The sequence below is a fragment of the Embiotoca jacksoni genome, unplaced genomic scaffold (genome assembly GCF_022577435.1).
Source record: "Embiotoca jacksoni isolate LCO1_2020_lvr unplaced genomic scaffold, fEmbJac1.0.p SCAF_7, whole genome shotgun sequence".
In the NCBI taxonomy this organism is placed as follows: Eukaryota; Metazoa; Chordata; class Actinopteri; family Embiotocidae; genus Embiotoca; species Embiotoca jacksoni.
This window is the reverse complement of record NW_027185425.1, coordinates 10073754-10100758: the sequence shown is the minus strand read 5'-3', so window position 1 is coordinate 10100758 and position 27005 is coordinate 10073754. Positions and strand designations below refer to the sequence as shown.

At 41.0% G+C, this 27005-nt stretch overlaps 2 protein-coding genes across 6 annotated transcripts; both read right to left on the bottom strand.

Annotated features, from left to right (window-relative positions):
* Positions 1-1760: 1760 nt before the first annotated feature.
* Positions 1761-15835, bottom strand: laptm4b (lysosomal protein transmembrane 4 beta). 2 transcript variants are annotated; one of them, XM_069176645.1, is made up of 8 exons: positions 15729-15835; positions 15532-15649; positions 13816-13933; positions 11363-11436; positions 11147-11269; positions 10639-10737; positions 8433-8528; positions 1761-3950 (listed from the first exon to the last, which is right to left on the bottom strand). In XM_069176645.1, the coding sequence occupies exons 1-8, from the start codon at positions 15758-15760 to the stop codon at positions 3876-3878; spliced, it is 735 nt and encodes a 244-aa protein (XP_069032746.1). In that variant the 5' UTR covers positions 15761-15835; the 3' UTR covers positions 1761-3875. The 2 variants fall into 2 exon arrangements, with proteins under 2 accessions (XP_069032746.1, XP_069032747.1); XM_069176646.1 differs by having other exon boundaries at positions 15532-15831.
* A 2220-nt stretch (positions 15836-18055) lies between these two features.
* On the bottom strand, positions 18056-26954 carry mtdha (metadherin a). 4 transcript variants are annotated; one of them, XM_069176642.1, is made up of 12 exons: positions 26412-26954; positions 25530-25655; positions 25143-25254; positions 24675-24827; positions 24425-24475; positions 23879-24052; positions 23322-23402; positions 23058-23129; positions 22805-22929; positions 22049-22159; positions 21826-21925; positions 18056-21567 (listed from the first exon to the last, which is right to left on the bottom strand). In XM_069176642.1, exons 1-12 carry the CDS (start codon positions 26757-26759, stop codon positions 21500-21502), a joined length of 1521 nt encoding a protein of 506 aa, XP_069032743.1. In that variant the 5' UTR covers positions 26760-26954; the 3' UTR covers positions 18056-21499. The 4 variants fall into 4 exon arrangements, with proteins under 4 accessions (XP_069032743.1, XP_069032741.1, XP_069032742.1 ...); XM_069176640.1 differs by having other exon boundaries at positions 22805-22932; positions 26412-26951; XM_069176641.1 differs by having other exon boundaries at positions 22805-22932; positions 23322-23399; positions 26412-26949.
* Between the last annotated feature and the right edge of the window lie 51 nt (positions 26955-27005).

The following is a 27005-nucleotide window of genomic DNA, read 5'->3' as shown; positions in this document are numbered from 1 at the left end:
CTTTCCCTAAGCCCCTTAAGTCCCTTTTCTCGATTCCCAATTAAATTGAATGAAATCATCCCTGGTGATCTGATTCACGTGCAGCAGAGGCCCTGCATGAAATGAGGACAATATCTAAAGAGGCTGCACAATAAGATCTGAATCAACACGTGTGGACAATCGGCACCAAACATAGATTTTTAAAGCATGTCTAGGGTTGCACGGCATCCTCAACATGTTTCTTTTATTTTAACTGTTTGTGTTTCATTGTCAAGCCATGTTTGTTATTATTGATTTTTTTTTTTTTTCTCACCACATTGAGCACGGCCCGAATGTTACGTCACATCACTTCACATTTACTGGATGCCGTGTGACTTAAACTCACACACGTGTCACTGGTCATAAACGTCTGCATGGGTCGCTCGTTTTATCAGTTTAGTTAGTCCACGGCCTGTTTTAGGGTACGATTTCAGAGCAGAGTTTCACTATCCAGGTCACACAAATTCTGCTGATGTCACGTTACAGCCCTCTCTCTGCCCCTCACAAGCATTTCAACTAGAAAAGAGACAGAATGTAACCCCGCTTGTTTTTTTTTTTTTCCTGTCCTGTCCCAGTGGCAGAAAGTCTGTCTGGTATCCTACTGTCAGACCTGAGGTAATGCCAGCCTCCATTTTGAGGCAGGCGGGTAAATCCTTGTTAATCTGCCAGTTTGTTAGTCCACACTGAGGGACAGATATAGAAACTACTTTTTTTTTTTTTAAATTTGTATTTTTACAATCATGGTCTCAAAACCAGACTGTGTTCTGTTGAGATGTTTGAATAATAACTATCCACAAATAACAAGGCTGTTGTCTGTACAGAGAAAATGCTGTGTACTAGTTTTCTTCTGGAAAAGTATGAGAAAATTCTCAAAAAAAACTGGTTCTGTAGGGTGAATCTTTTTGGCACTGAGTGGATCCAGTCGGCCCTCAACGCTCAAATTCAGCCGATGATGCGTTCAATTTTTGTGGAGTGGCATTTCCCAGGATGCCGTCCCCTCTGACCTCAGGACAAAAACAGGATGTTTCACACATAAACCACATAACTGAATTTAAAGAAGGCTTTAAATGAGTGTTTCTTAGGTTCCGGCCTCAGAACACACCAGTCGTTTTTTTGACCCGTCAAAGCTGGAAAATCACCATATTTCATCCAAAAAAACATGTGCCTAAAATTATAGTAGTGTTTTATGATTGTTCACGTTAAGAAATACCTTATTATTTCTGTATCGTGACTAACATTTGGACCATCCCACAGAGTAGACACTGCCAGCTGCTGCTCAGCAGTCTCAAAAGCAAGAAGGTTCTGGGTTCGAACCTCGGCCGGAGCCTTCCTCCGTGGACCTCTCCCTGGGTACCCTGGCTTCCTTCCACGGTCCACATACATGCACGATGGGTTAATTGGTGATTACAAATTGCTTATCGAGACTGAAGAATTTAGAAAACATCAGACCCTGTCACCATCTTCAGGATAAAGCAGGTATAGGTGTTGTGGATTTTATACCAAACCAAGAAAACAAAACCATTACGCGTGCATTACTTACTGTTTTATACTTTCAAATGGCAGGTAAAAAAAAAAAAAATAATAAAAAAATAAACACACCCTTTTGGGCTCTTTTTTTCATCCTCAAGTTTCTCCAAACAACCCGTTAATTTGAATATTTTAGAAGTGATTCACCAGGTCAAAATTACAATAGTAAGCTGAAGAACAATAAAAACAAAAACTCCAGCAGACAGTGGTTGATTTAGTTTTTTTTTATTACTCAGAATTGAACACATGAGCTCATGCAGATCCAACAAGAGGAGAAAGAAGAACAGTCTTGAAGTGACTAAATAAAATGAGGCGTCAGCCATCCGCTGGTCCAGATACTGTGCAAGCTGAAACCCTGCAGGACTCAGCTTCAATCAACCAACATGAAAATCTGTCAGCTCTGCAGCTCTTCAGACACATCACTCAATATATATGTACAGGTGGATTTGTGTCTTGTTTTTAGAAGCTCGCATCATCCGGACAAATTGCTCCTGATCACATCAGAACCACTAATAACACAGCAACGATGGACAAAACACAAATACATCAACTTTTCAGTGAGCTCACACTGACTTTAAAGTGCAATTTCATTTTCGGCTTTGTTGGATTTGCAAAAGCGGCGGTCATAAACACGGGGACAACGACGGAGGGGCCAACGAATGGCTACATTATCGACTACGGTATTAGTATCAAATGGAATAAAACTACTTCGTGGTACATGTATTTCCAGGTCTAAAGAGTCGGTGGTGCATTGTTGCATAGTCTGAAGGATAAAATGTAAATGTGTGGTTTTCTGTTGGTAGCAAATACTTCTTAGGAATTACTGGAAAAACAGGATTAAGTATACATATTATTTTTCCCATAATCATCTGTCCGAATGCTCCACTGATTGCCCAAACAGTTCCCAGCAAAGGACGAGCGTTTGCACTGTTTAACTAGCTTCATACATTGATTTTGTGCTATTGAGCCGAGCTAAATCGTTGCTTTAGATTCCACCCGATGTTAATTTCAAAAAGGTCACCAGCACAGGAAACACTACATCACGATATCACCGCGTGTGCATAAAAAGGACCTAAGAGTTACATCATAATGTCACCCGCAGGAAAGCGCGCGCGCACACACACACACACGCACGCACACACGCACGCACACGCACACACACGCACGTACACTAAGTCTCTGGATGTACAGCAGCATGTTACGTAGCCTTTATAGGAAAATGCCCTCAGTCCAGCTAAGTTAGCTCAACTAAAAAGATCAGATTACACACCATAATCCACGTACAAAAAAACCCAATAAAGACAGTCGATGCTGCTACAGCTCGACGGGAACACAAGACAGACATCTCAACATTTTCACACTTCTACTGCGTTTTGCCGTTCTGGATCGGAGACCGTTTTGTCTGCAATAAGTGCTTCACATTAACGTTTTAGATTTTTGGAAAAGACAGGACGAGGACAGGAAGGCAAACTGGAATATTGCGATTGCAAGTCGACGGGTGAGGAAGGTTTTCACTGGCAGTCGATGGGTCGCACAATTACAGACACGGCGGGAGGTGGATACAAAAGGAAGACATAGCTGTGATTGGTCAAGGAACCTCTCTCAACATGCTTTCCAGCAGAACGAGCTACGTCAGCACCCTGGTGATACTTTATCATGACAGGACAGCCTTTCACTATTCATGTCTTTTTCTCTCCATTTTCACGCTTATACAAAAAAAGTCATACAAAAATACCCCGACATTACATTCAATGAAGGAAAACTTCTCTGAAAAAAAGTGCTCTTGTAGAACTGATGGTGTGTGTCGCTTTCCTTCTCACTCGCTCTGTTGCTATCTCTCTCTTCAGGTAGTTTGTTTCGAGACAAAGACCGCGAGGGTAATTCACAGTATTGGGGGTTAACAGTTGGTGGCCAAACCACTTTTCACTCACAGAAAAGTGCACATCGAGTTGGGTCAGAGCGTTCAGGGCCGGCAAGAGTTTAGATGTTTCCAGGGAACAGCAGCTGCCCGGAAGGGAGGGTTGGTGGTGGTGGTGAAGGAAAGGTCTGAAAGTCCCTGTCATGCTGTCCTTGGGAGGAGGACAGAGGAGACGAGAGGGAGGACAATATGTCACAACAACTATGGGCAGCGGAGAGAGGGAAGAGTTAATGACAATACTGGCTCAGGGTCGGCCTAATCTAATCTAAAGTTGGCAGGAGTCCAAGCTGAAACCAGCATCTAAGACTTTGTTTCGTCTCGTTTTTCAGCACGTTGCAGTCGGCGTTGGGGTCCTACTGTTGGAGGGAGATGTGGAAGGTGTTGGGGTTGATTCCAGCCGCGAGGGTGCCTCTCATGCCTCCATATACTGGGGGGGGGGCTCCTTCGGTGGGATGGCGATGGCTTCCTCGTACGGTGGCAGCAGAACCTGAAAGGTAACAAAGAACCAAGCGACAGCTCAGCCCCAAGTCATAGCGCAAATACATCTTCTATTCTGTTGTACTTAACGTTAGTATAAGTACATGGTGATGGTTTTAAAATTTTAAATGCTTCTGACTAAGCACTCATTTTGTTTGAAAGTAAATCAGCTAATGGCTGAAAAACGTAAAGAATCCCATCAATCTTTTGAAAAGACTTCTTATCATTAGACTTACTAATACTAATACTAATACTCGAATGATTATTTCTGTAGTCGCACATCTCATGAAACTAAAGTATATGAGCAACAAAAATATTCAGTCCTGTGAAAACTAAATCAAAATAAGGACATTGTACAACACTTATTTACTAATAAACTACTGGCCAAGATTTCCCCACAATAATCCCCCATCCCCATTTCTGATGAAACAAGGACATGTAAACAAAAGTAAGGAACTTTAAATTTATAAAAAAAAAAAGTAAACTATGAACGCAAACACAAATTGAAAGACTAATGCAACATACTCATTACAAAAAGGTCAAGGGTGCATAACTTGCCGTTTATAATCTACCCTGTCCTGATCTACATCTGTTGTATATTTTGTGGAACAAAATATTCTAAAGGTCAAACAGTCCATTTACAGGCTTTTCTGCCTTATATGAAAGTAAATGCTGAGTTTGTAAGTGATTGTTCTGCACTCGGGTGACATGATCACGCCTGAGAAATTCCCACTGCTGAAGAAGTGCATGCGATGTGGCTGAAAGCTCCCCAAGGCTGATCAGTGGAACTTTATATATTGTTTTTAAAGACCAAGAATGAACTTTACTATTCTTAAATTCTACACACACACACACACACACACACACACACACACACACACACACTACTTTGCAGCTTTGTATCTCAACATAAATGCCTTATGTAACTTCTGACTGAGAAAAAAACAAAACATAATATAAATCAATAAACTGCAGCATTAATTAGCCGAGTCCACATACAACCTTACTTTTTCTGGTTTGGCCAAATGGATTTGTTTGCCAGACTTCAAATGGAAACTGCTGTGAAACTGAGAGTTTCCCGACTTCATACAGAAACTCTTCTTTACTTGTTCTGCCATCACACAAAGTTTTAATTATCCTGTAATTGTCACTTGTGGCCAAAGAGGCTGCTTTTAGACAACAAAGTCTCACCTCAAGCTGTGCCTGAAATAACTGCCACGATCCGTCAGTCCTTCACTAGTCCCTACATGTGTGACGTTTCTGACAATCCTCATTTTGCGTCACCACTGCTGTGAGCTGCAGTGTCACAAATCTGAAATGTTCGCCTCTATAATTTACAGTGACAAGGCAGTGTACGCGATACGGACACTACTTTTTTGTTCCACTGAAAGAATTTTTAGGCACTATGTGGTGCAGAAGACAAAGAGAAAATGTAGTGCACGTCATCATATAGTGAACAGGAAGTGATTTCTGACATCTTGCTACGCTGCCCTTTATTCCATCCTCGCGGAAGCCATGACGAGCGGCGAGGACAGCATTCAAACACGTCCCTCTGCTTTACGGGGCCAGATTGCGTTCTCTCCGTCCGAGGGCTTTCTCTGTGTTATAATGGTGTTATAAAACCGGCACTGCTGCTAATTCAGTCAGAGAGAGAGGGAGGGAGAGAATATGCTCCGAGGGGATGTAATTGTGAAACGGCCAGGGAGGCCCGGCGAACACATCACAGGGAGGATTTGAAATGAAGCGGACAAGCAGACAATTATGTAACACAACCAGAAGAAGAGAGCAGGACGGACGGAGATATAGAGAGAGGGGGAGGGAGAGAATAAAAAGAGAGAGCGAGAGAGAGAGAGATGACCGTCGTGCATTTTAATGGCATTTGTATAAAAGCAGGGCAGATAAGCAGCTGGGTACTTGATGTTCGAGGCTGTAAAAAGCCATTTAGACACACTGCCGGCTTTCTAATAGTAAAAATAGACGGAGCGCTCCATTCAGCGGTGTGGGGAGTTCGGGAATGTAAAACCAAGTTGTCAGTATTTCGTCCAACATTAGAGATTTTTAACCTGTTCATGTGCCACAAATATTTGTTGCATTCAAGCACAATTTGTTTCCTCATACTTCTCTAATTTAAATTCAAACAAGCTTGTGCTGTGGCCTTCGCTCTGACCTCGTTTCGTCAGCTCAATATTTGGGGCTTTTTTTTGTTTTTAAAATGTCTTTCTTAGTATTAATTACTGTTTGTGTATATCCTTATGTGTTGGTGTTTACTTTGTACATATGCTTAGTTTCAGGTTTCACTAGCTAGCTGATAACAGTCATTTATAAAGGCATGTTTTCTTATTCTTATTTTCACCGTGCACCTTTTTTTTTTAATCTATCGTGCCTTATGATGCAAATTTTCACACAGAGAAGTGTTTAATAACACACAGAATTCAAAGTCACATCAATTCAGGCTCATTAATACCTTCAGAGCTCCAAGACTGACAAAAGACAATTGAAAGGTGATCAGATGAGTCAAAAATACAAAAGAGTGTAAAGAGAAATATACATTTTTATCCATTACTTCTACACTTTGATCAGTTGGTACAATGAATTCAAACTTTATTTTATTTTTCCCACACTTGTTTTATTTTGTCGCTCATATCAATACATTATACCTTCTGTTTTCTCTATGTGATATTTAATCATATGATTAGAAGTTAAAAACAAGTGTAAAGATTTATATTTCTTGTTGAACCCTTTACTGGTGTATTCCGTTATATTTTAGACTCATTTGACACCTTTTATTTTTCACTTTTTATCTGCTTGGGGCTCCATACTTACCTGATAACCCCCACAGACAGGCAACGTTTTGTTCTCAACTTCCTTTATACTAATTATTTAATATATTTCCAAATCAAGTATTTTCAAAACTGTGTTTTTGTGTATTCAGATTGTCCTCCATCATAGCTGCAGTGGACAAAGTGGCCGACCCATATCCAATATCTGCTGAGGGACCATATGATATACAATATGACATCAGACCCTGCTGGATTAGCTCCTGGGTGCGCAGCCTATTTCGAAAGGTGAAAAACGTCAGCAGTGTGAAGCGGGCCTACGACACCGCAAGGACAAAGTGACAGACAGATGAAGTACTGTGCGCCGAGACGACAGTGGGTGTGAGGCAGATTAATGTCTTATGTATCAGCATGGAGGATTACAAACGGACAGACAAATGGAAACCGTGACTGTGCTAAAGCCTCTCAGAAACACTCTGAGTCAACGCTGAGGGGGGCCGAGTGGGCTGGACGACACCCGGCTCGACTCAACCACACCTCGGGACGACCTACAGCACTTCACTGTACAGTGTCACTTCACTGACTGTCAGACCGACTGCACGGCAACAACACCGGGGCATTTAAACAGCAGAATGTGGACCCTGGACAGCTTCACTATAAACTGCTCTACCGTCTACAATATGAACTATTTAAACCAACATTAAAGGGTGCTATAGAATTACTAATCACTGTGTAATTTCTAAACAATTTCCTGTAAAAATTGATATGTGTAGGATTTTAATACTGGTAAACAATATTTTAGCAGACTGTTTTTTTTTTTTTAAATAATTTGCCAATAACTGGCCAGTGGTTAAAATACTACACATAGCATCTTCGCCTGTCATGTATGTAGGAGTCGGACACATAGAAAAACGCTCTTTTACCTCTGAAAGTTTTCAGAGCAGAACCAAACTAACCTGAACCCCTTGAAAGGTAAACGTTATCTGATGTATATGACTGTTAAATGACCATAGGTTATCAAGAAACGTTTCTCTTTGGAAACAACTTTCTTTTCAGATACACTTTAAGTGAAACAAAACATTTCTATGTGTGACAGGGTCATTTCCTTTTCTGTTGTTTTGACAGTAAATAAAATGTCACTAAATTGCCAATTCAAACAATGTGGTAATTTTGCCTCCTTGATACGTAGCATTTACGAATGCAGAAAAAAATAATTTTGGAATCTTTCTTTTATTGGAAATGAAATGATATCTTACAATAAGGAGGACATCTGAGTCTGAGGTTGAGGTCAGTGAGGTTCTTTAAGAGATATTCTTACAAGTGAAAGATCTATTTATTTCTGCTCTATGTACAAGTCAAATTATATAAACATGGCAATGCAGACTACTCTCGTAATTCCTAAGATCCTTACCTTGCACATTAAGCGGCATCAACTCACTGAACTGCAATACATGCAAAAGTAAATATAGTCTACATTTTAGTGCTGCTAAATAAACCCTCACTGTTGTTAATGCACTCTACTGAATTTAATGTACCAAGGATACAGATGAAAGTGACTTTTCTAAGCCTTTATCGGAATTATTTTCACCTAATAAAATGAACTGCGCGAGTAAAAATGAATGGTGGGCAAATGCAATTATATGACGATGTGACGGCGAAGGGATCGTCAGTGTGTCCTTGAGGTGAGGCCCTGGAGGGAGCACACGAGGACTCACCGCGGTGTCGTTAGTGGTGACATAGACAAGGACCTCCGTGGTGCCTCTGCCGCTCACATATCTGTAGCAGTTCCACACGCAGCCAATCAGGTAAGCCTGTGAGCAGGAGGTGAAAACAAAGAAGACACAATGACCTTCAGAGACACCGTCTCCACTTTTCATGATTACTGATGCCGCTCGCTGTGATTTAATCCATTCGTTCAAGGTTAGGGAAGGTGACAGCAGAGATGCATCTCATCGAGACGGGTAAAACGTGCCGATTCGATCCAGGTGTAAAAAAATTATGAAGTTTCATGTGTGGACATTTTGTAGGACCCTTTCTGTTTCTCCGCCATTTTACCAAAAGCAACTTCTCAGGCATCTCTTGCTTCAGTGAGCCTGTGAGGTTTAGGTTTGTCTGACTTGGCAAAAGAAAAGGAAGTTCATTGTGCGTATGTGTGAGTAGCCTGCTGAGTCGGTACCTCTGCCAACCGAAAGAGCAACTGACCAGGAAGCCAAGCAGAGCGTTGGCCAATCACTTTACCATCTGCTGAGCTGACATCCTCGCTGTGCAACACAAGTGTGAGGTCGGCTTAGCCAGCGTGCACCATTCTGGACATTTTAGATGTCGGTAAAACACCGTGCTTTACTGCTCAGCCATTTGAATTAGTAATGTTGGTCAAATTGATCAAATTTTAAAAGTCCTGTCTTCTACAAAAGAATCCCTACCACTGTTCAATCATTTTCTGTTTTGTTCTGCTGATTGAATTAAGCCCGCCCGTGTACTCTTCCTTTCACCAGTTTATTCTATCATTCTACTTCCAATCAAAGTACAAATGTAATTCGTTCTGGATGCTGGATTTTAACACCATTTTGTTTTGAGAGGAAAGTGACATTTTGTCATTGCCAAATCTGAATTTGACCATGTCGCTCTTTTACTTTCAGCATCTGTCTCTCTCTTTTTACTCATCGAACCATTCATCCATTTCCATTTCCTCGGTGGTTGCGTCTTCAACTCTCTCTTCTCTCTCCAGCTCTCCCTCTTCCTGTCTGTCTCTGTCATTTAAGTGCAGTCAAGTGGAGGATGTTGGCTTCAGCAGGAACTTTAGCAGGTGTTCGCTGTGTCCTGAGAGCTGAATGTGTCCTTGAGCTTTCACATCTGGCGCTTTTCCGGGGGACTCAACTACCATTCGTATTGACAACATACAGTATATACTGCATGTGCAGCCCATCAATAAAAATGGGGTCCTTTTGATTTTTTTTTGACTTCTGGAACAATAAGCGCCACATACTCTACAAAGCTTCCTTTGACGTGACATTTCCAGCTCTTCTGACTGCGAGTCCAGCAGTGTGTCTTCCAGTGGCTGCTCCCTGTCATAAAACCCCGGCTCTGGCTTTGGACGTCTGCCTAGAACATTTCTAATCTCAGTTTAGAGGAGAAACAACTTGATTTGATTGTACAGATGACTGCAACTTCATGCCCCATCTCGTCCCAGAGCCCCAGAGCGAAGCTGCGCCGGGAGAATCATCCATGCATTAAGGGAGAATTAGTTTGACGGGAGTTGGTTTCCTGTTGTCCCTGATCCGCTGCTCTCTGACTGTGTGATAATCTCACGGAGAGTATTGATGGGAATGCTCACACCGGTAGATTCATTATACATGCCATATGCTTCCTACTGCTAGGAAATGAGCACAGTGTGAGACTTAACCCTCCTGTTGTCCTCGGGTCAAAATGACCCACAGCTGTGTTCAACCAACTTCTATTTTATTTCTATATTTTTATATTTTTTGGGGGATCATTGGTCATCATTTTTTAAAAGAAACCCTCACAGCCTCCTTGTCACCAATGATCCCAAAAAATATGAAAATAAAATAGAACTTGGTTGAACACAGCTGCGGGTCATTTTGACCCAAGGACAACAGGAGGGTTCATTTGCCTTAATCACTTTGCAATATGATGAGCAAATCTATATATATATATATATATATGTATATATTTTTTTTAAAAAAAGGGCAGTTCCCCGGTGAACAAATGTTCGGCAAGTGTGTGTAATCTGTATCAATGTGTTGCAAGTACAAAACACATTTTACAAGTATATGTTTTTCTACACATCTGCACAGATTTACATGTCAGTCAACTTGGATGTTGTAACGAACAAAACCCCAAACAATGTTGCGAGGCCAGAGCTAAGGCCATAGGAGCGATACAGACAGTCTGCAGTCTTACCTTGAAGGAGAGGATGCAGCCAATGAAGAGCAGGACTGCAAAGACTAGGCACATGTTGTTGGTGGACATGATGTCCTCTTTGTAAGGGAATGTCCCCGGCTGGAAGGGAGGGAGAGAGGAAGATGAAGAAATGAGAAACATGCGACATAAAGTACACAAGTGACCTTTTCCAAAATTTAGCCACTGACAAAGATGGACCTTTCAGTCCTCAACAAGCACGGAGTCTGAAAAGGACACCTAATCTATAATAACTACGACCTGTGCTCAGGCCTGGGTGGCCTGCTTTTATCGAATGCCTCTTCTTTAGCACTGCTACTTAGCAGATGCTTTGGTCAAGTACTTAACCCAGAATCTGTCATGGCAAACCGAGTTAAGAGACAGTGAGATATTCCTTGCTTCCAAATATTTCATGTTGTAGAATGGGACATTTCCATGAAGAAGACATTAAACGTCAGGCATCGTTTAGACACCTGGGTATGTGTTCAAGTTGGAATGAACGGGTTCTCACCAGCTGCTGGAGGTAGTCCTGCACCGTGTTGGGATAAACCACCACACTAATGGCTACCAGTGTGTTGAGGGCAAAGTCGAAGATTTGGTAGCAGAAGAATGGAATGATCCAGGCAGCATGTTGCTGTGTGGAAGAGATTCAGATTAGCTGATTAAACTCCCAAGTCCTCATGTGTGTCTTTGAATCTCATTTGGTTTTGTTTGTGTTCGTTTGTACCTTGTAAGCACCATACGTTGCCATGCCACATATAAGAATCATGAGTAGGGATATTGCAGTGGCTATGCAGATATCTGCGGGAAGAAAAACACAAACAAACAGACAACAATGTGAGAACAGATAAGAAGCATCTGTAGTATAGTCTTCAACATCCTCCTCGTATTAGACATATTATAACAAGCTATTTTGATTCTTTTTTGAGATTGGCTTTCCAAAAAGTGTGAGTTGTCTTATATTTAAGGACTATTACATAGTCATAACATCAGCTTTTGTCAGTGAAGAGTGCCAGTGTAATTAGTCAGTCTTCTACAAAGAGTGCTGCATTGTGGGTTGCTTTTAGCCTTCGTGTTGCAAAGCTAGTCAATATTTTCATTACCCTTTATCAGTCAGTCGGACCTCAAAGTGTTTCATTAGCTTATTTAGCGTACATTTTACTTCCTAATGTCATATATTTCGGACACTGACTTTATTATGATGTTTTTCTTATTACAAATACTGTCATATATGGTACATTTATGGCACTAGCAATATTAATGCTGATGACCAACCCTAAGTAGGCCGTGTTTTTTTTTTACAAAACAAAGCACCGTAAGTAACCCCAGTATTTATAGCACTCAATCTGCCTTTGGACAAAACATGATGAACATGTAATTGTTATGCAAGAGGGGCTTATATTGGCCAACTATAACATCATTCTCACAATCACTGATGAGACACATGTCACTGTCAGTGGGGCACTCAACACAGTAACTAAAATCCTCCACAGATATCAAGATCAAATAAGATGTGTATGTACTGTTAGGTAAGAAGAATCCCAGATTAGGGCTGGAAAATATAGCACTATTTTATCAATATTGTGATATTAAACTTGATATTGTGATACAGTATAATTTTCCTGGTTTCAAAGGCTGCTTTACAGTGAAATTACATCATTTTCTGAACCTACCAGACTGTTTTAGCTCTTCTATTATTTGCCTTTTCCACTTAGTCATTATATCCACTTATCAAATTATTTGGTCAAAAATATTTGTCTCATATCATTTGTGCAGACTGATATGAAATAATAGTGCAAAATGGCACTTACTGAACTTGATCATAAACGCTGGTATTGTTAACCAATTTTCCATAACTTCATAAAATACAAACTCTCAAAAACCGAATGCAATCATGCTTTAACCTCACCGATACGGTGTTAAGACCTAAGAAGGGATTCTCTTCTAAGTATATCAATCCCTGCCGCGGACACACAAGTTCACACATACAACATATAAAAACACAATACATGTCTGCAGAAATGCACTGCGACCAATCACGTCCCCCACACACGAGATTTCGATGCACATGATCAGTGGCGCTGGTTCTATTGACACCCGTCTATTAAAAATACATGACACCAGCTCATCGCCATCCTTTTCCCGTGTTTTACAACACGCGCTCGATGCTGCACGAGCATAAACGCTACAGCGTGCGAGAGGGGGAGACAGTCAAGATGGCCGTTTTAATCCGACGGAGAATTAGAGCAGTCGTTTTTAATCAAAGTCGCCAGTGACAGTGTCTGTGGCCTACCAGAGGCGACTGTGATGATGATAGCTGCCGGAGGGGAAGCACTGAAAATACACATTCACTCTGATGTGTTCTCTATGGTGCCCGGCTTACTCAGCTACGTCTGTGCTGAGAGCAGCATTCTCAGAAAAGAAGTGGTGGGCAGAAAGGGTAGACGATTTTACAGCTGCGGATACGCGTGGAGCTATTTGGACATGACAGTGATTTTAATGAGCACTCTGAGGCAGAACCGTAAAATGCACCCAAATAAATTGTTACTGAGCCATGAAACTCGATGTTGTGTGGGAGTTGGGCTCCTGTAATAGCTTAATCTAGCGTCACTATTGACTGCTCATGAGTCATTCTTTCATTTAAGTTAATTACACACAAATGTCTTAACTTATTTGACTAGGGTTAGGGTTAGGGTTAGAGAGTGTTAAAGAAAAACAAACAAATACTCAAAAAACAAAGCAAGTCTTGACAGCAAATCTGAGTGATACGTCCTAGGTGGGTGGGTTGAATCACGTACGACAACTATGAAGGTTTCTTTTAAGGATGCAGCTAAAAAAAAAAAAAATTTAATCATTGATTAATCTGCTGATTATTTCCTCGAATAGTTGTGTATTTTGACGATAAAATGTCAGAAAGTAATGGAAAAATGCCAACTGTGACGTCTCAAAGTCTCTGACCAACAGTCAAAACCCGAAGATAATCATTTCACAACAGAAAACAAACCAGCGAATCCTCATATTGGAGGAGTTGAAACAACAAAATATTTGACTTCAAATGGTTTTCACGCCAGGTAAGAAATTGAACATAAACTATCATATCACTTTATAATGTAAAGTCAGACATGTGTGTGTGTGTGTGTGTGTGTGTGTGTGTGTATGGGGGGGATTAGTTGCACTCACTTGCATCGTCCATGACATCAATGTCAGTTCCCAGCTCGGAGCTGGTAAGGTGGTAGCGGTACTGAATTGGGTCATTGAGAGCAGACAACAAGATGAGTAGGACCACTGCATTGATGAGCTGCCGGGAAGAGAAAATCAATATTGACATTAAATTGCATAGTGGAGTTCTCTATTTTTAGTCCCCATCCTGCAGTTATGTGACAACGCAGACATTACTAATCAGAGTAGTAGCTTGAAGAAGTGATGATACACCGTCCTTTTTCTTGTTGCAGTGTTTAAGTAATACAAAAAGAAAAAATAAGCACAGGTGAGGTAAAGAAATCCGTTTTTTCCCCCCCTTTTTTTTAGTTCATCTTTAAAATATGAAACAGCATAGACACACTAACTAAAGAAATATGTAACGGGGCATCATGATCAGGGATTGTATTCATTTCTATCCTATTCAATCAGCCTATCGATAATATTTCTGATAAATCATTTGTTAATAAACTGTCTGAAAATATATCCTCATCTTTCCAAGAGGATATGTATTGAAATTGCTTGTTTTGTTGAACCATCAACACACAATGTAGATAATTTGCACGGCCTTTTTTTTCCTTTCTGTTAATTCACAGTCGCTGCAAATAACATTTGCTGTCATCATTGATTATTCTATATATATATATTTGGGGATTAACAGATTAGATGTTTTGTATTTAAATAGCAAGAAAATGGTGAAAATCTTTTCCCAAAGCCAAACGTGCAGCCTAAAATGTCTTGTTTTGTCCCGACTAACAGTCCACAACTAAAAGATCATCATCATGGAGGACTAAAGAAAGCTGCAAACTAGAGAAGTGTCGTTTTTTTTTGTTTTTTTTGTCATTTAAAAATGACTACAAATTATTGATGATTAACCAAAATAATCGGCATTTAATTTGTTGTATATCTAAATTGTTTCAGCTCTAATGTCACGTGTTATTTCGTAGATTATAGATATGAAAGTAGCATTGATGAAACTGCTGACCGGGATCAATACAGCTATCACATCCTAAACCTTATGTCACCGTTGAAACCTTTCGCGAAAACACATCTTATGTAGGTATTTGTTGCTTTTTCTGGCGAGCGGACGTTGTTTATTAGTGGCGGACCGCAAATAAACCACTTGTTTACTAAACAACCTTACTAAAGGTCGGGGATTTACGAGGCTTAATTGAACTATGTTTACAACTTTAGGTTAAAAACGGAAGCGAACTATATTTAACCCGGTTCAAATGTAGGACAAATCACAGAAGGGCGCAATAACAACGTTAACCTTAATGTTGGCTTAAAAGAAATATAACTGCACCGCAAGAAAAACACGTGTGAATGTCATGTTAAAACGCTTACATTTTGATTAAAAAAAAAAAAAAAAAAAAAAAAAGTATTTTTATATGACCGAGAAAGAAATATGTTGACGTTGGTGAACGATCAGCTACCGCGGTTTGTTTTATTTAGTTAAACCGAGTGCATCCTGCAAAAATGACCAAATCAAGCGGAAAAAAACAAAAAAAAAACAAATGAAAATCAACAACTGTTTTAGCCAGCTAACTTCGCTACGGCTGTAAAAACGAAACGGCACTGGACGTTTTACGAAACTATTTCATCGCATATATATATATAAATATACACCAAGTATTCGTGCACATTTGGCTCTGACGTCTGCCTGGAAAAAAATAAAAAAATAAAATCGGGACTCACCATATACCATATTCCCAGAATAATGGTGCCCGTCCGTACATGGCAGCAGAGGCAGCAGCTCGTCGAGTACCACCGGTCCCACGGCGAAATCATCTTTAATCGCGCTGTCAGTTTCACGCTATTTCATGAAAATTGATCAGTCAGGGCAACAATGTTCAGTGGGGGGAAAAAAAAAAAAAAAAAAAAAGACGGAATACTTAAGCGTCCTCGGTGCTCGGACCGCTAACATCCAGCGTTGTGGTTTGAAGCCTGGTTTCCGTAAGTGGTGGTGGTGGTGGTGGTGATGGACTCCTGCTGGAAAACACGGAGCCGCTAATCCGGCTCATCCCGGAGTCACGTGGCCGCGGGAGGGATTTTAAACCGAGATCAGAGGGATGGATGGATGATGATGGATGGAAAATGCTTTTATAATCACACAAAATATCTCATTATGACCCCGACTTTAACTAATGCCAGTGAACGGAGCTGCGTATTAGTGGCAGTTTCTTATTGGGAGAAATTAGGTTTATTTCACTGCCCATTCAAAAAGAAATATAACCATCAATGTGTTTGGTGTTTTCGTGGTTCATGTGTTCTTATTTGTACATTGTGAATAATATGGTCTTGTTTCGTGGCATAACGTTGTGATGTGAGTGCACTTACACTGGAAAAGTAATAATAATAAAAAAAAAATATATATATAATGAAATTAAACATACTGCTTTCACCTCTCAAAAACTCTGAAAATCCTGTAAATCAAACAACCTCAAAAGGTAAAATCACGTTCACACCTATGAAGAAGGGTGAGAAGACGGCTAGATATTGCTCGATGATTAAAAGCGCGCGACAGGCAAGCCGTTCATCTGATTTTCCCTTTCTGTGGTTGACTCTCCTGTTCAGACAGACACAAGAACAATTTTGCTGTTATAAAAATGACTGAAATGTGATGAACAGACTGAAAACCTTATTTCTTCGCCACATGTCGCAAAATACACAACACGCAGTACGTCACAAAAATGTTTCAAATCAGAATATTATATCGTGAATACATATTGTGATATAATATCATTGATCCATCCCTATTATAAACCTAACAATAGGGACGTTCTTAAAGTGTTTCAACCTAATCGTCATCTCCAGTGCAAGGCGGAATTGCAGACCGGGCAAAGTGGCCAACTTCCATGGGCTGTGAAGAGCTCCAGGGGCCTCCAAAGCTCCAAAAGTCACCGTGACCAATGGCTTGTGGTAATTTGACTAATTGGTAACTTTGTTTGGGACTAAGGGGATATGCATTACTGATACACAATATGAACAGGCATGATAAGGCTGAGGCAGGTGCTGATATAATGTGATTTTAAGTCCCTGTCATGGCTTGAGACCATCTTCATTTGAAATAACATCATGCTCTCGTGATTCATATTTCTAAATGAATGTGTTTAATCAAATCTGGGGCCATTTATAATTCCAGCGTTTTCAAGTGTGCACAGAGAGAAGGAACAGCTGACAAATAACTAAAACCTAACAGGATGTTAAAACATTATTATTATTTTTTTTTTTTTGAAAGACGTTCTCAAACTAAATGGAACAGCTAAATATTGATGTTCTTTTGTCGTGTTACAAAAAGAAACCAGACTTCATTTCACGTCAGTTTGTCTCTCGCTGTCTGTGCACCAAGCCCGACAGATGGGCCAGTGACCACAGCTCTAAGCTCTGGTGGGCGGACCGCATCATCGTCACATTAGGGGATTTTCCTCTCCTGCCATGACTTAATACTGACCAGACAGCCACCTCTTGTTGGAACAAAAAGTTGGAACGCAACACGAAGACAAAATCTCAAAGTCGTGCTGCATTTTACAGACGATTTTCCATATTACAGTCAGAGTGAGTGTCTGAACTACTTCACAATGCATGTGCGGAGCGGCTGCAGACATAATGACAGGAAATACACAGCCTTACAGTCTTTTTTTTTTCCTCAAACTTAGTGGAGCACAATATATTTATTATTTTAGCCTGTATAATGGCGCCTCATTCTTATGACTTGTTCGAAGACGTGACTATCTTAGGCCTCTGGGTTTCAGACACATGGACTTTAGATAGAGCTTTTTTTAAAACAGTATTAGCGAGTGAATTTCACAGTAGGGCTTTGAGCAACCACGGTACCATCCATTACCAAGTGACCTTCACTATTAATACATTTGCCTTTTATACACACACGAGGAAAAAAAAAAAAAAAAAGCAAGCACAACAATCGTCCAGCAGGGAAGAATTATTATTTTTTTTATATCCCACTGAAGTGAAGGTGAATGGGCAGCGAGCCAGAGATTGCGGGAGATTAAAAGATGGTAAATCCTAAATGAACTGAGAGATAAGGGATGGAGAGAGAGAGAGAGAGAGAGATGAGACGAAGGAGGTCAGGCTGTGTAAGCGTGCAACGCGGCTGCTTCAACCGCATTGGCTGAGGCAGCTGTTTGGCCTCAGGAGGGTCACTGCAACCAGGGCCGAACACAGGGCTAACTGCTGACACAGATTTGCACCACAGCATACAGCAAGTCCTCATTATATTTATGACAGATTTAGGATTAGTCTGAAAACAAAAATTAAAACAGCATGAAAGTGGACACATCTAAAATACCAATTACTGTCGGCACTGCTTGTGTGGAATTCTGGTAAAAGAATATGCCTCTTATCCATACTTGAAAGTTGTTATGGCATAAAAACTTAATTAAATAATGAGGCCCAAAAGTTCCTTACTACCTTGTAAAATTACTTTGCATTAAAAAAAAAATAGACACAAATCTGTAGTGGAAATCACTGTATGGGCTCAGGAACACTTCCGATTGTCTGTGAACATGCTGCATCCACAAATGCATTTTACAACAGCGTGGTTCCAAAATAAGAAGAGTCCAGGTGCTAAACCTTCCTGCCTGCAGTCCAGACCTGTCACCCATTGAAAACATTTGCCGCATCATTAAATGAAAAACACAACAAAGATGACCCTGAACTTTTGAGGAGCTGAAATGCTACATCAGGCAAAGTGGGACAACATTCCACTTTCAAAACTCCAGAAACTGGTCTCCTCAGCAAACAAACGTTTCCAGAGGTTTGTTAAAAGAAGAGGGGACGCAGCAGAGTGGTAAACTTGCAGCTGTCCCAACTTGTTTGAAATGTGTCAAATTAAAAATGAACATATATTTTCCAAAAAGAACATAACATTTCTCAGTTCCAACAGTTGATGTTAGCTTTGGTCTATTTCCAATTCAATTTAGGTTTCCATGATTGGAAAATCATCACATTATGTTTTTAATTTATATTTTACACAGCGTCCCAACTTTTATTGAAAGGGGGTTGTTTATTCTGTTGGTGTCCGCTGTGTTACTTTTCAACTTTAAGAAAGAAATGCAAACCATACCACAAACATATTTCAATGACAATGTGGTATTAAGCAGTTCTCATTTAATTTTCATTTTTACCAAACAAACATAGAAATAGCATTTGTATCTCCTCAATAAACAAAGTCATTCACAAAAAACACTTCCTAGAGGCAAGTATATAAATACACGGATTGAATCATCATCTAACATAATCAGTAAAAATTTAACAAAAGGGCACCTGAAGCCACAGTGACACATAATTTTGTCCCTAGTGATCTAGCAGGTCTAGCTACCACCACCAGTTGATAAAACACCTTGATGTACTAGGACTGTGCCCACATGAATACGTTAATGTCCTCTAAACTGGATGCCCACAGAAAAGCTGCAATTTGTCTCCTTACAGAAAGCTATTCCAGTATACAGTATACTGAGTGGTACTCTAAGACCAGGTACTAACAGTTAAAGCAAAAGTTTGAGCATTTTTATTTCATGTACACAAGTACTATTATCAAAGTCATGCAAAATTAAATTAAGTCTCTGACATCAAAACTTGCAATTGGATGGAAACTATAAAAAGGACTCCAATGCACTTTCTATACAACTACAGGTTAAGGCAATGGAATTAAATTCCTTTCATATGTGTGTAATTGTGTGTAAATGTATTATTTAAAACCAACTGGGATGTGGAATTAAAGCTGCTCTATATCACATCTCGATGTGTGTCTTCATTCTCAGTTTACGTCCAAAACATTTCCCACCATCATAAATTTCAGAAGTCAGGTACAAACAAAAACAAAAAAAAAGTTACACATTTCACATTCAGCAAAAGGTATTAAAAACAATTCATCGACAGCAAAAGGACCCCAGAGTACAGCCTTTTGCACAGTGCAGTTACAGAACTGGAAAAAGCCCTTACAATCTGTACATATGGCGCAGCTTTTTCTAGCACAAAACTGGAAGAAATGGTCTTTAAAAAAAAAATTTAAAAAAAATCCTAGAGTGCCGAAGGGATCATTAAGTCTTTAGAAAAAAAAAAAAAAAAATCAACATACACTCTATTAAGATAAAGACATACTCACGGTGATAATGATGATGATAAAAGTCGTAGGACTACAGTTAACAGTGCTACTGCTTTATGGTTTAATCCCACTCCCTCTTAACTTCACAGTAGTGCCTCCTGGTGGTTCATATCAGTTACTGCAGCCACTATGTATCCTCAGCAAGTCTCCAGTGGCAGATCCAGAATCAATATATAATGTCAAAATACCAGCTCTCATGATTTACAACCAGTTTTTGTTCCTTCCCCAACCTGCCAGCATAGTTTCAACAAAATCAGGGTTAACACTTCACCGTGTCAGTAACCCTCTTCTTTAAACCCCGAAACTCAGACCGAAGGGTATTTTACCTTCATATTAGCGAACACTGTAAGTGTTTGGGACATTTAAATCACACGGACGGACAGCGAAGAGGTGGATCACTCTGTACGAGTGGTTTTGGAGAAGTTTCTACGATGAAGATACCTTGAACATGGCTGTAACTGACATGGACCACAGCTGCCATTGATTTTAAAAGGAGCAAACTACACAACCTACAAGCCGTGAGGTGTTTGTACTCAAAGGGCAGATTTCAGGGACTATTACAAGGGTAGACAAATCTATCTCCATACAACACTGAGAACACTGACACTACAAAATCGGGTACAAAATACATTACCTGCACTGTGCAAAACAACGTCAGGCAAAAACTATGAGAAGAGCCAAACCGAGGTGGTGTCTTCACCCTGGCAGTCACATGAAAGTTTAGGATCAGTGTTTTTCACCATAAACAAAGTCGCATGCACTGCCATGATGAACAGAGGGAATTTTGCACTAAAAAGGCCGTTGCTTTTGGAAATACCTATTAACGTGTCTGCTGGTAGCTTGTCTCATTAACCTAAGCTGAACTTTAAAATGCATTTTTGCACACAAGATTTACTTACTTACAGTCGAGCTCCTTGACGAGGGGTATCACTTTATGCCCATTATGGAGAGGAGAGGTATTACAGAAACCTTTGAATCTGTCGCGGTCCATATGGGAATCTTGAGTGTTGTACTGAGATAGACTTGACATTAACCCAAACCCCGCCCTTTTCCCTTTACTTTAGAACATTTCAGTAACGCATACAGGGGCAGCAGCAACAAGCACAACAAAGTGCAACATTCCGGGGAATACAAATGTAAGGTCGTTTTTAAAAGAAAAAAATTTGCCACAGCAAAATAATATAATTAAAAACCCGTTTTGTATTTTGGGGTTACAAATCTCACACGCGCTCTTGGGAGGAGGAAAGAAAAACACTTGCCATTAAACATGTACCTCTATTAAAAGTCCACCACACCTGAACTCCACTCTGGTTGCATTGTAGCAAATAGTGCAAATTAGTTAAGTTGTCAGTCCATAGGACCACATTTCATCTCTATATTTAGCCAAGCAGGTGATATCTACTGCCTGGTGTCTTTTTGTTTCTGTAACTGATAAATTGTTAACGTAGCTCAGAAAGAAACTTCTGTACCTGGTAATTATTGCATGTGACACATTTAACAATCATTTGCATATGCTGTGTTTGGGCCTGTGATGCGACTTCATGTTTCCCTTCTGGCTTTTTTCTTCTGGGAGGGCTTCGGAGGCTCCACAATCTGCTCGGACTTCTCTGCAGGAAGATCGACAAGAAAAATTACAATATTTGCACTTTGGACCATCTTTATTGAAAAATACTTTCAAACATTTGGACTTGCAACACAACTTGTGCTTTCGGGAAAATATATAGATAAAGGAAAGTGATCAAATAAACAATTATGAATATCTATTCGTTTACTTTGAGATCATTTATTTCCCCTCTTGAGTTTGTTTTTTTCCCCCCCTTGCGGTGACTGAACACAGATTTAAGTTGAGAACTGATGAAACCTACTGTGAGAGGAAGATATGCTGGCGTTCTGCTTCTTGGAGGGCAGCACCGGAAGCTCTTGAGGTTTGGGCACCGCATTGACCAGCGGCACCGTGCTCACCGTCTACACATAAATGCAATGGCATTACATCACTGCAGGTTAAATACCAACGCTCACTAGATGTAAACACAAACAACTAATAAAATATTAAAGGATATTCATCTTAGGTTGAGTTTTGTTTCTTGCCTGAGGATCAGACGCAGCCTCCTCCTCGGTCTTCTTCTTCTTTTTCCTCTTCTTTTTCGATTTGGCTGCTCCCCCAGATGGATCCTCAGTGTCCTTCTCATCCTCTGATACCTGCCACAACAAAAACACGTTCAAATATTTCAGGTGACAGTTGAAAACACCAATATATGTTAACGGAAAACGCCCATGTTGGGGGTGGGCGGCGTGGCCTTGAAGTGATCCGACGTAATTTCTGTGCTAGCAATATGAAAAGATTCCGATGAATATCTTATTCATTTCAAGAACAAAAAAAAAAATGCAACAAAATAAGTGTTGTGATTTTATATGTCAACATTTGCATAATCGTTTGCCTTCAAATACTCAGTAAAAGTTCAATTATTACTGGTTTGTTGTACAGCTCATCTTTTGTAAACAAACTACTTCCACACGACTAAAGTTCCCTTTGTGGAGATTACTCCGCTTTCAACCACGCTCGTTGCTGCTGTTGTCCAAGTTACGCACTTAACATCCATCGTACCATTACACGGCATTACAGTATGATGTCATCACATCAACAAGTTGGAATATTGCCATTATCATGATGTGTCTTATTTTTTTTTTAACATGTGGCACAATCCTTGTCCATTGCAAGTAACATCCAGAGATGAACCCTCCGGCAATAACATAAAGAAATGTTGAAGCCGATTACAAGTTATCAATACATAATTTAGAAATGTACAGTATAAAGGGCCGTGTGAAGGTCCTGAAGATTAACACCTTGTTGGCCGCAGGCTGTTCCTTCTGGGGAGGAGCTGGCGTCGCCATCGCAGGAGGTTCTTCGTAGTTTCCCCAGTGCTCTACTGGGGCGTTCCAGTCTGAGCTGGGATCCACTGCTGCCATCCCTTCTAAAAACAAAAAGCAAACAAATAGATGTCGGGTATACAGAAATCTGAAATGATCCTTTGTTTTGAAGCAAGCAGCAGTTGTCCGGGAGCGCGCAGACGTGTGTGAGGGATCGCAGGCTACTTACTGAATCCCGACCACTCGTCATCAACAGCAGGGCGGCTCGGCCACTGCAGATCCACTGCATTTGATACGGGGTCTACAGGAGACAGGAGGCGGTTAAAAAAAAAAAAAGGTGAGGGAAGTAAAACAGTGAACCGGCCATGACTACAAAAACACCGGTAGCTGTTGAAGTACAGTGGAAAAACAACATCAGACATTCTTTGGATGAGAAGGTAGAGTCTGTTTTTTGATTGGGTGAAGAGGGCTGGCAGTTAATCAAAGCGCCAACCTGTGCTGTTCAGCCCCAGCATGGAGAAGGACACGGGTTTGAGGTCGGTCTTCATCCTGCCATCGATGCCACTCCATGCTGCTGCCAACCATCACACACACACACACACACACACACACACACACAAAAAGGCAGATTATATGGCAGAATGCGATTCTGGCAAACAAACAGCGGAGTTCAGGTTTGGCATTAACAGACAAGCTTTCCTAAAAAAAAAAAAAAAGATTGAATAAAGAACTAATATGTTTGTGCCACATGTATAGGTTTTCCCACTGATGTCCACCACAAAGCGGTGATGAAGATCGCACCATTGACACGGTGACGAACACCCTCCGAACATCAAAACTAACTGAATCATGGTAAAAAAACAAAACAAAACAAAAAAAAAAACATGAAGCCTTACTTTTTAATCAAACATTATACACAGCCATTATCTGACTTTCATTTTCAAATCCGAAGTGTTGATCAGAGACAAAATAATACAAAACATCCCTGCCCCGTCCCTTCAAGTATTTCTATTCGTGGTGTGAAAAGGTCTGTCCGGGTCCAGATGGTACCTTGTGACTCCTGAGCCCAGGGCTGAGATTCAGATTGGGGCCTGTAATGTGAAGCCGCAGGGACCGCACTCCACTTGGTTCCCTCCATAGGTCCCATCTGACCTGGGATCTTCAGGGACATGTCGGTGAAGCCCCTACCGTTGACCAAAGGATCCTTTCTCCAGCTGGAGGACACTGACAAGGCGGGCAAAACAGGAAAGAAGCGGACTGTTGTCAAGCAGAGACAACTTTTACTCGCATATGTCAATTGAGCGCTCAGTTGAAAAAGTCATTTTAAGAGTTCAGACTTTCGTAACAGCCGTTTTCGGATATGTCCAATTACGGTATAGCTCCCAATATGTGATTTTACTGCCGTGGATATTGAAACTGAATGTTTGTAACATTTAATCGGACATCAAAAGGTTCACGCATAACAGCTTCAAAATCACCTCCTCCATTTTATCTTCTTACTAAACCGTAAACTGAAACTAAAACTAAAACTGTACTGAGAAAAAAAAAAAAAAAAAAAAAAAAAAAGCAGTCATAGAAAATAAAGGCTCTACTTACCAGCTCCAGTGGCTGCATCCCCTTTTCCATTGGTTCTCGAGTGCAGGGACTCTGAAACACAAGATAAATACTCGAGTAACATTCAGTATCGTTTGAGTTTATGAATGGACTATTCGCAACAAGACACCAAAGGGAGGATGCCAACACTCCCGTGTTAAGAATGTATGTTAACCAAACTTGGTAATTCTATTGTACGTTTGGTACCACATTTCCATCACTCTTTTTTGCGGTTCCTCCTCGATGAATTTACCTCTGCTCTTCTTGGTCGCTACCGTAGCTACGGGCGCCTCCGCGTGGGTTTTGGGAGCCTCCGGGCCTCCTGGACCGCCAGAGTCCTCGGAGCCCTTCTCCTTCCTGCGCTGCTGCTTCTTTTCTCGGTTACTGACCTTGGTCTCCCACTTACCTGGTGGAAACACACACACACGCACGCACGCACACACACACACACACACACACACACACACACACACACACAAAACAACTCTGAATGCTTAGGGAAGGTAATAATAAACAAAGCCATTTAGATGGTTGTCTGCAGAGAAACTCTGGTTTTTATTAATATGTAAAATGGTTTGCTCCAACAAGCAAACTCAATCGTAGCTGCTCTAAAATGAGGCTAACATTGAGCTGTATTTTTTTTTTTTTTTTTTTTAACTAAACAGTTAGTTTGAAAACGAGAAGTTGGTATGAATTTTTAGCTTCATCAGGAGAAACTTACCGTCATCTGGTTCTTTCCCATCAGTTGCGGACACACGCTGAACCGGTTTCACATCCGTCTTGGTTTTCTTCTTGTTCTTTTTCACCTGCGCTGGGGCCTGAACCTCATGCACCTGTTGCGCAGACAGAAATAATAATAATAATGATAAAAAAAATAAATAAATAACAATAATAACAATTTGATATTCTAATGACTGTTGTTTGCTCTACTGTAGTGCCACGTGGCAAGTTTGACAAAAGGTGCGGCGGCGGAGGAGCGTCAGTAAATACTCCCACCGACAACACCACCGGGACGAGTCTGCAGGAGAAACTCCCGTCGTCTACTCTGCCCCAGACACCACCGGCACTTTCACATCTCCTTTGATCTTTTTTTTTTTTTCGACATTACCTTCTCGGTTTTAATCTGCGGCGCGGGTTTGGAAACGGGCTCGTGCGCTTTCACTTCCTCGTGCGCCACAATCACCGGTTGGCCGTTGGACTGCGTCTTCTGCAAGAGGAAGACGGGACGGACAATCTGCACTTTCCATCAAAAAACACACAAAAAACACACAAAAAACAACAACCCCATGTGTGAATTTAAAAGGTCTTCGAAAGGAAATATCAAAACGTTTCATGTAAAAAATCGCAGCAAGCCAAAAGTCCATTAAAAACGTCCCGGTTGAGCAGCGCTGACGTTTTGAAGGGTTTTTTTTTGGGTTCAATAAGTCTTCGACGTCCCTTCGGCCTTGTCCGCAGACGTGTTGACATCGACACCGCTCTCTTGTTATGAGTACAGTTTATTCAGCATGTTAATTATGAAGGTAAAAATAAAAAAAAAGAGTACTTTGAACGTGTTTTGATGTTTTGACTGGCTCGCGTTAAACTAACCGTCATCAGTGGCGTGTCAATTACACGCGCTGCTAGTTAGCATCCCTTGCTAAACAATACGTATTGTGTATTCAGTTAACTCTCTGGTTTATTTTTATTTTTTTTTATTTTATTCGGGTCTCTTGAATTTTCCCTCCAGGGTTTATAATAAATGTCGTGTGAACAAACGTGGGGGCTGCAACGGCAGCTAAACGCCACTTCGTGGTACGTCAGGTAGCCCGGTTAGCTGGCTGGCTAACTGACGTCAAACTTAAACGTGTTTTAAAATAAAAGATCAAATAAACGTGTTTTTAAAAAAAAAAAATAATAATAATAGTTTTTTTTTTTTTTTATCAGCGGTGATATAGACGCGGGTCGTTTCGGACGAGCCTCCGCGGTTCGACAGCCCCGCCGCCTCCGGTACCTTATCCGGCGTCTTCTTCTTGTTCCTCTTCCTCTGCTCCTCCGCCCTGGTGCTCCGGACCGGGCCGGCCTTCCCCGGCTCGCCGCCGCCGCTGCCGCCGACCGGGGATCCCCGCTTTTTCCCGGCGAGCAGACCGCCGCAGACGGCGGCCCAGGACAGAGCGAGGAGCACCAGGAGACCCGCCGCCGCCGACACGATGACCCACGTCGGATACAGCTCCGGCTTCAGACCCAAATCCACCCCGAACCGAGCCAGGACGTACCCTTGTCCCGAAGACAGGAGCTCCTTCAAGCGGCTGGAGAGCAGCTCGGCTTTTTCCAGCGCGAAACCTCGCAGGTCTCCAGCCATCTTTCCAAATTGCGTAAACACTAGCTGTTAGCTTTCATTTCCAGCATCCGTGCGCTAACGAAGGAGTGGCTAATCTAATCTGATTGTTGGGCAACATCTCAGGAAAACTACAAACAGCTCTGACCTCTTAGAAATTAATAATAATAATAACCGCATCCAGACATTTAGCCGGACTAAGATCATACATTTGCGCTGTATATATAACTAGTCACCCACATTTGATATGAAGGCTGCTGCTGGTTGTCA

What these genes read in the sequence shown, in the direction of transcription:
- laptm4b (XM_069176645.1), bottom strand. Translation starts at nt 15,760, where the DNA reads ATGTTAGCGGTCCGAGCACCGAGGACGCTTAA. An exon ending in CGAGCACCGAGGACGCTTAA is followed by an intron (nt 15,650 to 15,728) that starts GTATTCCGTCTT and finishes TTCATGAAATAG; the next exon opens with CGTGAAACTGACAGCGCGAT. An exon ending in AGGACTACCTCCAGCAGCTG is followed by an intron (nt 10,738 to 11,146) that starts GTGAGAACCCGT and finishes CCTCCCTTCCAG; the next exon opens with CCGGGGACATTCCCTTACAA.
- mtdha (XM_069176640.1), bottom strand. Translation starts at nt 26,759, where the DNA reads ATGGCTGGAGACCTGCGAGGTTTCGCGCTGGAAAAAGCCGAGCTGCTC. An exon ending in AGAAGAAGACGCCGGATAAG is followed by an intron (nt 25,656 to 26,411) that starts GTACCGGAGGCG and finishes TGGAAAGTGCAG; the next exon opens with ATTGTCCGTCCCGTCTTCCT. An exon ending in GGATGCAGCCACTGGAGCTG is followed by an intron (nt 24,053 to 24,424) that starts GTAAGTAGAGCC and finishes CCGCCTTGTCAG; the next exon opens with TGTCCTCCAGCTGGAGAAAG.